Genomic DNA, 15,476 nt, shown 5'->3' on the forward strand with positions numbered 1-15,476 from the left:
CTGACAAAGATCGATCTGCTCTCAATCACTCCAATTAGTTACTAAATGCTCACAGAGGCATTAACACAAACACACACACTGACCAACAAATGTACTTGCATGTGTTGCTACATTGGATTGCTTGTCTGACATTATGAAGGAATCAGAGTGAGTCAGTGTGAGTCTAGATGTAAGACTTCACTGCAGACCAGATGTGTTAACGTATCTCTGCAGCCTCTGTCTGCCTGTGTGTGTGCGTGTCTGCCTGGAAATGTTACACTGCCAGTTTGTCTGGAATCAAGACAAGTTGAAAAATGGGACAACTGTGCAGAGAGGAAAGAATACTGATTGTTATAGACTCTTGAAGTTTATATGTTTCAGATGTTTGTTAAGAAGGGTAAATGGCTTGTGACTAAGGAGAATGTGCCTGTTGCATGAAGACCCACTTAAGTGAATATTATTTCAAAGAGACTTCTCACATAAAAGAGAACTTACACTATTTCAAACAACAGAGATAACGGCCCTGCAGAACCTCATCAGGATTTTTCACCACAGCAAAGTGGGACACTATGTTGTTACGTCATTACTAAAGACACATGGGTGTTAAGCTAATTGTGGTCATGAGGCTCTAACTGTACACTTAAGAGCCTGTCGTAAAGCAGAACTGCGCCTCTTTCCTCTAAAGCAACTGTCAAGTGAGCGGTTACTGCCTGGTGCGTGAGCAGGTGGGACAAAACTATGACTCATATCCCGCTGTGCTCTTCTAGCAGGAGAATATTGTGCTTTCTTGTTTATGTGCTGCAGCGGTGGATGATGTTGATGTTTCACTGTACAAGACAGAAGTGAAATATTTTCTGTGATAACTTGTCAGACTTGGTAAGGAAGGACAGTAAAATAAGCCTTAAGGATTTTTTTATGTGATATTAATCATCTAAACTATAAATCTGTTACAAAATCTATCCTCTGCAAAAATGTTCAGACTTATTTTGTTAGTTGATGAAAGCAGTGAGACGGTAACATGCAGTGGATTCAGACAGTATTCAGACCCCCTTCCTTTTTTCAATTTTGTTGTGTTGCAGCCTGATGCTACAGTCAGAAAAATTCATTTTTATTCTCATTGATCTACACTCGGTAATCCATCATGACATAGTCAAATAAGAATTTAAGATTTTTTTAGATTAAAAAAAACTGAATTATCCCATTAACAAAAGCACTTGGAATTCAGCTCAAGTGCCTCCCATTTCTCTGGATTATTGCTGAGATGTTTCTGCACATTGTTCTGCTGCACCAAAGGTTCCCAAGAGCACAGTGGCCTCTATAATTCTCCAATGGAAGAGGCTTGGCACAACCAAGACCCTTCCAAAAGCTGGTCACCTGGCCAAAGGGTAATGGAGGAGAATGGCCTTGGCAAGAGAACTGACCAAGAACCAGATGGTCACTCTGACTGAGCTCCAGAGATCCTGTGTGGAGATGGGACAAAGATGGACAGACGTCACTGCAGCCCTCCACTGATCAGGGCTTTATAGCAGAGTGGCTAGATGAAAGCCTCTACCCAGTGCAAAACACACAAAAGCCCGAATGGAGTTTGCTAAAAACTCCATACTGCACCTTTAGTGCAGCAGAAATGTTTTTGTAGCCTTCCCCAGATCTGTGCCCTGGAAGAATCCTGTCTCTGAGCTCTGGAGGCAGCTCCTTTAACCTCATGGCTTGCTTTTGCTCTGATATGCATTGTCAGCTGACAGGCCTTTTAGAGAGGTGTGCCTGAATAATTATGTTACTGTGATATTTAGGATTTTTCTTTTTAAATAAATGTACAAAAATGAAGGTGAGGATTTTTTTTTTACTGTAGCATCAGGCAACATAACAAAATCTAGAAACAGTGAAGTTGGTCTAAATACTTATTGAATCCACTTGAAACAAACCACTGAGGATAGTGAGTAGAGAAGGAAGTACTAATAGCCATGGTTTGAATGTTTACCTTTTCTAAATTAGTTCAATGTGCTGAAAAAGAAATACTAATTTTTCCCTCAGTTCTTACTCTCCTTACTCAACAGATTCACATCTCAGGCCTGTAAACATCTTTATAACAGTGGAATCCTGACACAAATTTGAAGCTTCAACCCAGAGTGAAACTATGCGGGGGAACATAAACTTTCCAGATCAGATTACCTTTTTTAGTCAATGATTGTGAACATCTGCCTGATTTATTTTATGGCCTGCTGTAGCAAGTAATGTTTAAAGCATTTATTTGCTTGCCTTGGTAGTCTGGAAGAATATGGGGGATAATGGGGCAAAATTATTTTCTGTTGACTGTTTCTCTTAGGTGTTTGTCTGTGAACATGTTTTATTTTGCCAAGCTATTAAGTTCCTTTTGAGGGAGTGTCAGGAATTTATCATAAACATCACACTGAACACAGTGTAGATGCATTCGATGTTATTTCATGCTCTAATACAAACATTTTTTGTTTAAAGTTGTTAAATGAGACCAACACTGGCATGTGAAGGCTTGATTCAGTATGATCAAATTGCCTATCTAATGAACATGTAGCAGCCAGTCATACCTGTAACTACCCATTTTATCTTAGCAGGTCTGATCTTAATATTATAGTGCAACGGCAGTTCAAGAGTAACTTCCAACTTCATACCAGTGTACAGCCTCTTTTTGTTGTGTGTAAAATCAGTCATTTTAGAAAATTATAGTGTCCCATCATCCTCCAGAAGTGGAAACTATGAGGAGATCCTTCTTTAAACATCCTCCCATAGAAGGCATTGGCTGCACAACTACACATGGATTCTCTGATAAGTGAACATTTTCCACACAAGAAAACTGTTGCTGTCCGTTTTTTATTTCCAAAACTGCATTTATCTTTCTTAGTCATTTAATATCTTTGTAAAGATCAAGTTTAGCTTTCCCCTTAGGTTAAGGTCACTTTGACTTGTGGGCATCAGAGCTATCATATACGACTGGAACAAGTCCCAACCCCCTTTTATAATGTTCCTATGGATGCCCTCTCTTAAACCGGGGCATTGTCCAAAACCTCATAGTATATATAGTCACGCGCATACGTTTTGGGCATGTAGGGCTCTAAGGATTCATTTTTTTGTATGTAAACGAAAATCAATAACCTTGTGTTTTAGATTTTTGGCTGACCACTGAGGTCAGCCCTACACATGGCAATGTCTGTGTCTGAGTATGTCTGTCTGTCTGTCTGTTGGTCGGTCGGTAAGTAACTGAGTGAGTGACGCTTTTGTTTTTGTTTGAGCCATATACTACAGAGTTGCGTTTGCTTGGACTTTATGCTGTCACTAATGGCTGCCTCCACTGTGTTAACTAGACTAGAGTTAACATCATTTATGTATGGCTCATCCATACAGAGTTGCGCTATGGGCGGGGTTTACTCCTGTTGAAAGCTCTGTAATGGCTCCCTCCACTCAGATATAGCTTTAGCCTCTGTTGAACCAGAACTGGGCCACATTTCTGTATGACAAAAACAACAACCCTTTAAGCTTGTCATGTTGGGGAAGATGTTTTTTACTCCTCTGCTGACCTGCTTTGGCATGATTACGTGATAGTTCAGGGGGAAAAGATAACTTGTGTGAATGCTTGTGTACACTACAACCGCTCGTGTAGCAAGTGGCTCTACGTCACAGCAGCACTGTGGTGTTGGAGGGCCTCTTACCAGAGCCTGCTTAGGGCCTCACTTTGGCCAGGGGTGGCCCTGTTTATAGATAATTAAGGGATATAAAAAAGGTTAGGGACACTGAAGTAGAAATTCAGCTTAATTTTACACATATAAAGACCCTTAAACACCTGTCTGGGGAGAATTAGGAATGTTCATGAAACCTGCTGCAGTTTTTCTTTTCTTTTAGAATAAACAGTTAGTGTTTTATTGTTAGTATAAACTTACTACCATTAAAGACTAATATCTGACAAAAACATTTAATCTCCAGTGACACTGTCTGTCTCTATCAGTAAAGTCTGACTCATGTCTCTGTAGAGTTTCATATGTACACAGAGAAGAGCTTTATAAAGAGGAGCATCAGACAGAGAGGGGACAGCATATAGCTATGTACATTTAAGAAGCCAAAATAAATTTGGCTCAAAAAATAACAATTATGATAAAATCACTCTGCCAGTCAGGCATTTCAACAGGCATCCCAGATAGTTGCGGTCAGCCATATACTAGGTTTTTACCTAGTCTTGTTAATATTTGTGGCAGAACCATGAATGCAAAAACCAAAAGAGACAAAGATCAGGATCAACTCTTCTCAGGGAGAGATTCCCCAGATCTCTCATCAAACTGTCCCACCCAAATATTTTATGCTTGTAACACCCATTTTTTAACTCCTTGTTCATCACAGTTCTCCACTCGCCATATTTTTATTCTCTGAGGTTGTTCTTCTCTTCACTTTCTCTGCATGATGTGTTTTTCATACTGTGCTTGGCCATACACTCTACTGCAAATATGATCATATACAGTGCCTATAAAAAGTATTCACCCCTTGGATGTTTTACCCTTTTAGTGATTTTATGAATCAATCATGGTCAATATAATCAGGTTTTTTTGTTTGTTTTTCTGTTTTTTGACAAAGAAAACCAAAAGAAAAAAAATGTTTTATTGTCAAAGTGAAAACAGATTTCTACAAAGTAATATTACTTAGAGTCAGAATGTAGTAGATAACCTTTCACTGCAATCACAGCACTGAGTCTGTGTGGATGGGTCTTAATCAATTGCATATCTTCTTAGCAAAACTGCTCAATCTCTGTCAGATTACACAGGGGTTGAGCCACAAATTCTCTATTGGATTAAGGTCTAGGCTTTGACTTAGCTACTCCAGAACATTCACCTTGTTGTCTTTAAACTATTTCTGTGCAACTGTTGCTGTATGCTTCAGGTCATTGTCTTACCGTAAAATAAATTTTCTCCCAAGCCATACTTCTCTTGCAGACTGAATGAGATAACCCTCCAGGATTTTCCTATATTTTGCTGCATTCATTTTACTCTCAACCTTTACAAGCCTTCCATGGCCGGCTGTCAAGAAGCATCCATACCGCATGATGCTGCCACCATGGTGCTTTACAGTGGGGATGGTGTGTCTGTGGTGTTTGACAGCCTGATCTAGGCAGACTTACGCATGTGTCATATTCCTTCCATCTCTTGATGATGGATTTAACTACTCCAGAGGATGTTCAGTGCCTTGGAAATATATTTGTATTCATCCCTCTGACTTATACTTTTCAATAACCTTTTCTCTGAGTTGCTTTGATTTGTTCCTTTGTATTCATGGTGTAATAGTAGCCAGGAATACTGATCAACTTGTGACTGGACTTTCCAGACACAGGTGTCTTTATTTATTTATTCATTGTCAAAAAAGGCCAATTATAGTGACCACAATTAGTTAAGAAAATCAATAAAAGGCAAAACATTCGAGGGGTGAATACTTTTTTAAATACTTTTTATAGGCACTGTATGTTTAGAATGTACTGTATGTTGAAAAACTGAATATTTTGCATGTTTCACATGTATTCATTTAGTTTTTTTTTTTCAAATACAGAGATTTAATTCAAGGCCAGTTTACATGAATATCAAAATGAGTTGCTGTCTGGAATTACCTTTTATGTTGCTTTAGTCATAAAAATAACATTAAATGTGGATTTAGGCTTTCAAGGATTCTTTTATGCTTTCATAACAAATTTAATATCAGCCTGCAAGCAACAGGTGTTTCATTTTTCCTCAGCTGATGATAAAATTACCAGCTGTGCTCTATCATTTTAAGAGCATCAAACCAGTCATTAAAGTGTGATATTTGCCCTCTGTGAGGAATCTGTTAAAGGGACAGTCTGCTTTTGTCTTTGTTTTGCTAGTTTAAACATGTCAGAATTGTCCCGATGACACAAGATGGACATATTATCAAAAATGCCACAAACATGACCTGTCTTATAATAGGCCTACTCTGAATCACATGGTATCCATCCCATTGTTGCCAAGCCTGTGGATGAGCAGCTGAAGATGCCCTTTAAGGCAGAAACCCACTTCTTGTGTTTAATGGTAGGCAAGCTAGATCAAGCCTCGCCAACATAGTCTCTGTACGTAACAGAACCGTCCTCTTAGATAATGAAAGATGGCAGCCATGGATAGCCAGTCTTTAACAGATTCCATAGCAGGAGGGGCGATCCTTGTTCTCCTGTTTGCGGTTCTACATCAGCTCATTGAGTGTTTCTGTTGGCTGTACAGAGGAGGGTTCATGTATGAGAATAATAACAGTAGCATACCAGCTTTTCCTAAAATACCACAAAGTCAGTGCCATGGTAATGGGTTCAAACCCGACATAGACCACAGATCCTATTTTTGGAGTGTGTGTGTGTGCATGTGTGTATGTTTAAGCACCGTCTCTGCCGTTGTTTTGGATTCCATCCACTTCACTGTCAGAGACGCCGCTGTATATACTTTCTGTCTGCAGTCCAGAAAGAAAACACTGCACGGTTTGGGCTTAAATCCCCTGGGGAAAATAATACCAAAATGTGTTTTGGCTGTCAGTCTCCAGGCATGTGTGTCTGTATTTGTGGAGTGTTTCTACATTTTGTCTTTATAGAGCATGGATGTGTGAAAGACTCCATATATGTGCTGATGCTGAATGAAAACAGGAGGCTGCCAGCCACTCACAAACACAAGAAACCCTTTTAAATCAAGTCTCTGGTTTAATATGCTTTACACAAACATGGCACTATGGTTTCATTTGCTCTGTATTTGGATATTTGAGGCCAAATTATGATGGAACACTTCTGCTCAATCGTTTAGTGGTCACATTCTTTTCCTCTTGCTCCTGCTGTTATTTTTTATCCTTTTTCCTTGTCCCTTTGCTTTTTCCAAACTTTCTTGAGCATGTTTTATACATTTATTTTATACATCTTCTATCATTTCTCCTCTGACACTAAAGCCTGAATGTCTTTTCAATTGTGTTGTGTTAATTGTGTGCATAAAACTATAATAATTTTCTCTTTCTGACCCTCCTCCTGCAGGAAAACTTTAAACAAAAGTGTTGGTGTCAATTAGGGAAATCTGAACCTTCACTTGCAGGTAAGTCCAAATACTAACAATTTGGTGTTTGCTGCCATCTGGTGGAGCATTATTGTACAAACACATAAAGGGTCTACATTTGATCTCTTCTACTCCATTGAATCTGACGCCCAGTGAATAAATGTACAGATGAAATGGTGATGATTCTAAAGTCTCCCACCCTCCATTAGCTGGTGAAACGTACTTATGAATGAAAAAAGAAGAAATGTGGGACTCCAGCCAAATCGAACCTCTTCAGGCCAAATGATGGAAAAACTTATTCCAGTGCATTAGAGAGTCGTTGGAGCCATTAGGTTTATCTTCAGAACTAGAAAATGAGCACTTTTTGTGCACTTTGTGATTGTCATCTTTTGAAGCCTTTCTGTGCTCAAATATCTAACAGCAAGTTTCAATGACACTCAGAGACTTTTTTTCTACTCAGTACTTTTGTATTTGTTCTGTTCACAGAGCTGAAAGAGCTAAGAAGAGCTATACAGATGGACTTGGAGCTCCACCCTTCTTCTCTGGCTGCTTCGCCCTCAAGATTCTCTCCTTTACCCCTGGAGAGTTTGAAACACAGGTCAAGGTTTCTTCATTCTTATGACTTCCAAAAAGAAACTTTAAAATCCAAACTGCCTGACAAAAAAAAGATCAGTAAAGGTTTTAGGCCAATCACTTCAGAGACTGTATGTCAGACTAGAGTAAAAACTTAACTCTGGCTATCAGCACTGTCTCTGACCTGGACCACACTCTGAACAGTGAGCTGTCTAATCTCATATGTGGTACCACATTTTAAGAGCTGTAGACTAAAGCACTCTTTTGTACACTAGTCATCCTTGATCTGAATATGTAATCATTATCATGTCTAAAGTTTGTTGAATGGCTTTAAACATTTGTCTGGCCTTTGCAGTTTTGTCTCAGCTTTTGTAATTTTGCAAATTAAATGTCAGACTTAGAAAGTAAAGTCCTTTGTTGGAGCAATATTTTTGGGCCAAGGGAATACAATTATAAACAGACTACAGAGTTGGAAGAAAAACATTTATAACATAAAAAATATTTAAAAACATTGAAAACGGAGTGGCAGAAGTTGGCATTAAAGGGAGAAATACATGCTGCAAATAATAGACATCAATCTGTTCACCTTTTTTGTATTGGGGCAATTCATAACTGAACTTATCTCAAGACACTTTACAAAGAGGGCAGGTCTAGACCGTACTCTCTGACGTGACCTATTACAATTTTATTATAATAATACATTAGACCATTACTCACCATTAGCTCAGCACTAGCAGTACTTTGCCCTCTTACAGTGGCGACAAAAACCTTCCTTGTAATGGGCAGGAATGTCAACGTGAGACATGAGAATAAGTACACTGACCATATACAAGGATCCATGTAATTTATTCCCATTTTTTACCACCAAATAACTTTGAAAACTAAACTTTACAGAGAAAATAAACTTGTATACAAATCAGCCTGATAAGAAAAAGCTATAAAATCAACCAGGTAAAAATACAGAAGTTGGCAGACCGTTATTACTGCAGTTGGTCTCACTTTAACATTCCTCCATTTGAATAAGAGATGACTGAAAAGAAGAGATGCGCAATGATTGATTTTTGCCAGTATCTGCCAATACCAATATATATTCACACCTTCTTTATTTAAAAAAAACACAAAGTTTCTCTTGCGCAAAGTGAGGCTGAGTCAAGCAAAGCTAAGAGAGGAGCAGGGAAGCAGACATCCTTGTAGTTGCTTTATGTTTGGGTCTTCATTGAATCATATTGTTCAGAGCTCACAGTGGGCCTCCTTGAGAGTGTGGTGCCTGAGGCAACCACTTATAACTGACGATGCATTTGTGAATTTCCCCAGATATGTATAGCTGATATATCAGGTTTAATATAATTTACAAAACAAAATATAGAGAGCAGTTTTAAATTGTCCTTGTACAAGAAAATGTTCTTCAGTCTGATTCCTGCTCTGATTTCTTTCTCCTCAGACTGTCAGCACACCAGGTTTCTAATGAGACACTGCAAGGTTTAAGCACCACACCAGCCTTAAAACCACATCCACTGTCTTCTCTGAGCCAGACCAAACCAAAGCCACCCCTCAGTGCTCCTCCCAATAAGACCCCTACACCAGTTAAACTCATTAAAAGTCCTTCACCGTTCAGGACTCAGGGACAGCACAGAAGCACACCAGCCTCTCCTGGACCTGAAAATATTCAGACATCCATCTGCAGCAGGATCACCACTTCTGGGCATACACTCAGCCAAGGCACCACTTCAAGTCCAGAGCCTGGCAGGGACCAGATAGAGGATAAGCCCAGATGGGACTGTGGTGTTCCTCAAGAGCAACAGAAGACCATTGCATCTAGTCCTAGTTTTCAAGAAGGAACCACAAGACACTCACCCATCCCCATCATCCAGTCATCCAATTGGAGTCACAGCCCGAGGTTACAGCATGGTTTGTCTCCACAGACAGAGAGGAGAAGAAGTCCTTCTTTGAGGTTGGGGCACAAAAACACTCCCCACCCACCCCCTCTCTGTGACACAGACAGCTACAGCAGCGATGCTACTGATCGCTCATTGTCAACAACAGGAAATTTGAAGACACAGAATGGGGGGCAGAAGAACACCTGTGGAGGTAGTGTTAAGTTAGAAACAGTACAGACAGGTAAAAGTGATCCAGAGAGGTTTATCAAAGGATATTCAGTCTTGTCAGGAAGTAGGAACTCTCCATCACGGACTGAAACTAAGGAGCGCAATGACAGAATGAATGTTAATAGAAACAGGGACCTCAAAAAGGATGTCACTGAGCCCAGATTTGAACAGTTAAATAAAAGAGACTTTTCTTCCCTTAAAAGACCATCCAAAGGTACCAGTCAGAGGCAAGAGGCAAAGACAGAGCTGGAGTTTATCGGCCAGTTAAAGCAGCCAGTCCCTCCGCCGAGAGTGACAGCTTGAAGTCAGAAACTGATGCAAAGAAGAAGACACAACAAAGAGTCAATGTTTTTTTTCTTTTGTGTCACAACTATTAAAGGTACAATTAAAAGAAAGAGCTAATGCCAAGCCTTTTTTTTTCATGAAGCCTGGACATAGAAACATTATTTGAGTGAGTTTGCAGCTATTCAATTTTAAGTTATTGTCTCAAAACTTACAAAAGACAAAAATAACACCCATTGCACAAAAGCTCATACAATGATTGTTTTTAAGCACTTTATGGTCAATATCATCATAATAGCAGCTAGTAACACAATCTTATTTTGATACTTTCCCTTGTGTTTCAGGATACTCTGTGCAACATTTCATACATTTTTGACAATTAATTCTATTTTCAGATCTTTGTGTAATATCATTACCTCAACTGAAAAATTTTTCAAATGTTTTTTTAACTCCCCAAGAGCAAGTTGGGAGTGGTGTTTGTTTTCAACTTGTGATGGCTCAAGGTATGAGCCAGCTAGTAATCATGGTGAAAAAGGTAGCAAAAACATCCTTATGGCTGGACATAACACAATGTGTGGCCCCACTCATCCCACTCCCAAGGAAGCCAGGTACAAGTAAAGCAAAGTTAAGCAGCAGTTTAATTGGATTGATAAGAGTAACAAACAAGTTACTAAAAGTGGTTACTCACTGCTGCCAAGAGCTTAAAGTTTAACACAAATCTTCTCAAATTTACAATATAACAATCACAATCTAAGTACCAAGTCACCAAAGCTAATTCCTAAGTCTAAATACTCAAGTTTCACAATTCGCAAAATCACAAAAACTAGAGTTTCAGATCACAGAAGTGGCCAGTGAAGGGGAGAGCAGACTGCAGCAGCTGACATTTAAAGGCTGGGGGAGTGGTCAGATCCAATCAGCAGCAGCACCTTCCTCCTTAATGATCCATTTGGCTACAGCTGCCTGCATTACCACCTAATTACTTAGACACAACCACACAGTGACACACACACTCAACACTGCAGGGAGGACACACAGAGCTGCACATGTGCAGTAAAACAGAAACAATATGACCCAGGGTCATAACAGCCCACACTGCAAAAAGCCCCAAAAGCTAAATGAACATGATAATCCTGTGCTTGATTGGCCAGCAAAGTAGCTGGACCTGAATCCCATAGTGAATCTCTAAGTATTGACAAGAGGAAGATGTGACACCAGACTCCAAAACGCAGATGAGCGGAAGGCCACTATACAAGCAACCTGGGCTTCCATAACACCACAGCAGTACCACAGACTGACTGCCTCCATGCCACACCCCATTGATTCAGTTATTTATACAAAAGGAACCCCAACAAATTACTGAGTGAGTGCATATAAATGAACATATTCTTTAGAAGGCAAACATTACTATACTAAAAACCTTTTTTGTAGATCTTATGCAATATTCTAATATTACCGTTTTTTGTTGGGATACTGAAATTTGGGGTTTCATTACCTGTAAGCCATAATCATCCAAATTAAACGAAATAAAGACTTTAAAACTGTTCACTCTTTGTGAATGAGTCTACATAAGATTCACTTTTTGAATTAAGCAACTGAAATACACTAACTTTTCATCATAATCTAATTTAATGCGCTGCACCTGTATGTGGTGAATTTGAAAGGTGTGTATACATGAGACACGTGTTTGTTGCTATGAAAAATCATGTCACCACTAACATGGCTTATTTACCTGAAAAACAAACGAACAACAACAACAAAAACACCCACATTACTCACTCATTCCAGCTTAGAGTGATAGTTGGCAACCCCACAATGCATCTGGTGCAAAATAATTTTGAGGACATCTTTTTTTTTTTTAAAGAGATGTGTCTTATAGTTCCAAGTTAGTGCTATCTTTTCAGGTATATTTTAGGACAATTGGCGCCACGACATGGAAGCTATTGAAGAAAAAGTCAAAACTGGCTTTAAATTTAACCCCCAAAAAAATGGTGGTTGATTTTTGGACAGTGGTTCATATCACGTGGAAGCTACTGAAGAAAAGCTGTAGTTTTGAGAACTTCAACCGGTAATTTATTGACGGTCCCTCAATTATCACCAGACGCTGACAGCGAAGGCGCAGAATAGAGTTAACCGCGCTGCTGTTGTCATTTCTGGGTGTATAGAGTGAGAAGACACCGGTAGATCCGTAGCGAATGTCTGTCGAATATCCAACCTAAAATCTAACTTCACGGCGGTCCACAACACAGAGGGCTGGGGCAGCCATCGCTGACGCAAACGTTACTTTCACTTGCAGTTACAACCACAAATGAATCGAAAGTGATACCTCAGAGTGAGCGAAGTTTCTCTGATACGTGGCAAGGTAAGTTTGTTGTCTGAACTTCTAACTTTTTTTTTTACAAGACTGGATATGTGACAACGGAATCTCTGTGTTTTCTTTTCTTCAAATGAGCCCTGACGAATAGTATTTACTCTGTTCCTATTGCTTACCAAGTCAAATCAAACAGGAACTGAAAACTCTAATTTCAGCTGGGTGCTGTTATATTTATTTTAGCAAGAAGATCTTTTTCCCCACTTAATTAAGCTTCCTTGGACCACATTCTTTTGTTATTGCTCATTGTTTTTTTGTTGTTTTGTTTGTTGTCTCTATCTTTATTAATTCCTGATTTGGTCATGACTGTGGTACACCAACCAACGTGATTATCAATTAAGCGATTATGGGAGATATTACAAGCAGTAAACGCAGGTTTTTTTCTATTTGAAGGTTGAATACATTCAGGATATTTTTCAGACTTACTGTAATCCCTTTGCTGTGATTACCTTGTGCTTGTCAACCAAGTGCAACACCCAAGAGGTTAGGTAACGTACGTCATCCTCACCTGGTGAAGCTAAAAGCTGAAATACCCTTCACTGCTAACCTATCCACCGTATTTCTTCATTGTTGTCTGAGACACCTCATAATTCAACAAGGTTTGTGAGACTTTTGGGCTTTTTTAGTGTTTGGAAATTTAAGAAGCATGACAGTATGCGGTAAAGGTGAAGAAGTAGGTTATTCTAACATTACTGATACAATAAACGACACATTTAAGGTAGCTGTGGCAGACTTGTGATTTGCTAACTGAAATATTGACGTGAAATTTTCTGCTAACTATTAATACTATTATGTTACCCTTCAATATTAGTTCAGCTTTGGTGGTCTCTTCACTTTTTGATAACACAATAAACTGGTCAAAGTTAAATTTACTTCACTATACAGTATTTTACTCGTTCTTTGCTTGTATTTCCCCCATTTTCTGCTTGACTTTACTGCTACATTTATGAGCCCATGTTATTTAACACGTTTGCTATCTATTAAATAAGTGACTTCTTTTCCTTTAATCTCCACACTTTATTTTCAGGTTTTCTGTTTGCTACTTTTTGTTTGAATAGCTTCCTGTCTTGATTATTGTGGGCCACACAGATAAAGAAATGACAGTTTTATTAAAGTAAGCAAAAGGGGCATGCTATACACCAGAAATGAGCCGAGACAGAGTTATGACAAGCACTTACCAATACATCACTGGTCTAGAGACACTTGACGCTCTGTAACTGGGTTAAGTGGGTTTGCTGTAGATAATTTTAAGCTGTATCAGTGAAAGCACAGTAAATTATAAAATATTCATGCTGTAATTACAATATGTTTCATGTAATATTTTTAATGTTTTTCTTCAGATGGGTGAAATATTCAACATACTTCAGAAGTTCAGACTTGAATCATACTACAACCAGTTTTTTCAGCTGGGCGTGAAGGATGAGAGAGATTTCCTCGACAGTATAACAGATGAAGATCTGAAGGGCATGGGTAAGACCCCCATCAGCCTTTGAACACATTTTTCTTTCACCCTGTTAAAAAATCAAAACATTCTCTAGATCAGCGGTTTCCGGACTTGTCGACTGGGCCCCCTTTGGCAGTTCAAAATATTTTCAGTCCCCCTGCACCCCTGGTCATACACATTACAGAGCGTGTATAAAAATTTGCAAACACATGACAAAAATAATGTTGTGAACAAGTTCCCTTTTTCAAATTAATTATAACATAGAACCTCAAAAGACAAAATAACAACCATCAATTTAAATAGAGTTTAACGATGCAATAGTTTCAGTGACTACTGTGGGCTTGTTTTGTGTTGCATAATCTTGTTTCATTTTCACTGTTCAGTTTTGAGCTATATTTTTTCTTGATAAAGGCAACAGCAGAATAACTTATCTCACTTAGTTAGGACGTTGCAAAAGGAGTGTGGCCAGGGCTCTCCCATTGAGCACTCGGTACACCTTTTCCATTCTAATCCAAAATGCAGACAATGGCTGAATCCCAGTTCTCCCCTTAACCCTCAATCTTAAAGGTGAAAAGGTTTCTATCTATCGATCCATTGTTTTGTGTTAGTACTGAGGAATTGTTTTGGATAAGAATATAAAGAACATTCAGTACCTTAGATAAGCAAATGGTGCATTAAAACCACAACTTTTATATAGTAGTTGACTGTAAGACCACCATACCATTGCATTTTGATTGACAATTTACATTATTAGTCAAATGAATAAGTAGCTTCTTATTTCTGAAACCACCACTTTATGGATTACATTCTTAAAGGTTTAAGTCAAGTGGAGAAGAACCGTTTCTCAGCAATGAAAAACTACATTCAGAGACTCCGAGCTCCAGAGCGCCAAGTTCAAACTGTGGCCCCTGTGCAGAAATCATTGGAACCATTCTGTCTGAAGTACACGTACCCTAAATGTCCTCAACTAAAACAGATTAAAGGTATGAGTAACATCTCTTAACTAATTTTGACCATTGAATGAGCTAGAACCAGCCATTGGGTTGTTGAAAACACAAAGGGTTGTGTTTAATAATATGATCAGACAATGTTACATCAATCATCGTGCAGATTTTGCACATATCACAATATCAGAAAACATCTTAACTGTGGTAATTTGCAAATTTTCAGATATGGATCCAGTGCAAAACACTGTGGAGGATCTGATGTTACGGATCGGCCACCTTGAAAGTGTCGGCAATGCCAAAGGAGTCTGCCTGTACACGGTCGATGGGATGCCCCTGTCAGATGATCCCTTCTTCAACACCTGTGAGCAGATCTGAAAACTTTTACACAGAGAAGAGTTGACATTGATATTTTATTTTTACATTTGACTTTAGGATTACTACAACAATTCAATATACACAGTAGGGCTGCAGTAATAGATTCTTTTTGTAGTCGAATACTCTGTTGATTCTTCTGACGATTAATCGAGTACTCTGATAAGAAATGTTTAATTTTTTTAAATCAGTCAATTTTGCTTTTTCTCAAGAGAAGTAGTGCTAGACAAATGAGAAAAGAAGCTGGGTCCCTTAAATGAACTACTTCTATATTAGAAATTGGTATTAACAGGTTCCCTAAAGAAAATATATTTTACAATGTGCAATTAAGTTCTGATGACAGTTTACATTTCTTAAAGTTACAAG

General features: G+C 38.7%; 1 protein-coding gene across 1 annotated transcript in view; it reads left to right on the forward strand.

Moving 5' to 3' along the window:
• Positions 1–10,062, forward strand: part of ccdc24 (coiled-coil domain containing 24) — a 32,204-nt gene extending 22,142 nt beyond the window's left edge. The window contains exons 7-9 of the mRNA XM_041804164.1: positions 7,001–7,058; positions 7,506–7,617; positions 9,034–10,062. Coding sequence (XP_041660098.1) covers positions 7,001–7,058; positions 7,506–7,617; positions 9,034–10,000 — 1,137 coding nt within the window. The 3' untranslated portion in view covers positions 10,001–10,062. The remainder of the gene's footprint in view (positions 1–7,000; positions 7,059–7,505; positions 7,618–9,033) is intronic.
• Positions 10,063–15,476: the final 5,414 nt, after the last annotated feature.

The sequence above is a fragment of the Cheilinus undulatus genome, linkage group 13 (assembly GCF_018320785.1).
Source record: "Cheilinus undulatus linkage group 13, ASM1832078v1, whole genome shotgun sequence".
NCBI classification, from domain to species: Eukaryota; Metazoa; Chordata; class Actinopteri; order Labriformes; family Labridae; genus Cheilinus; species Cheilinus undulatus.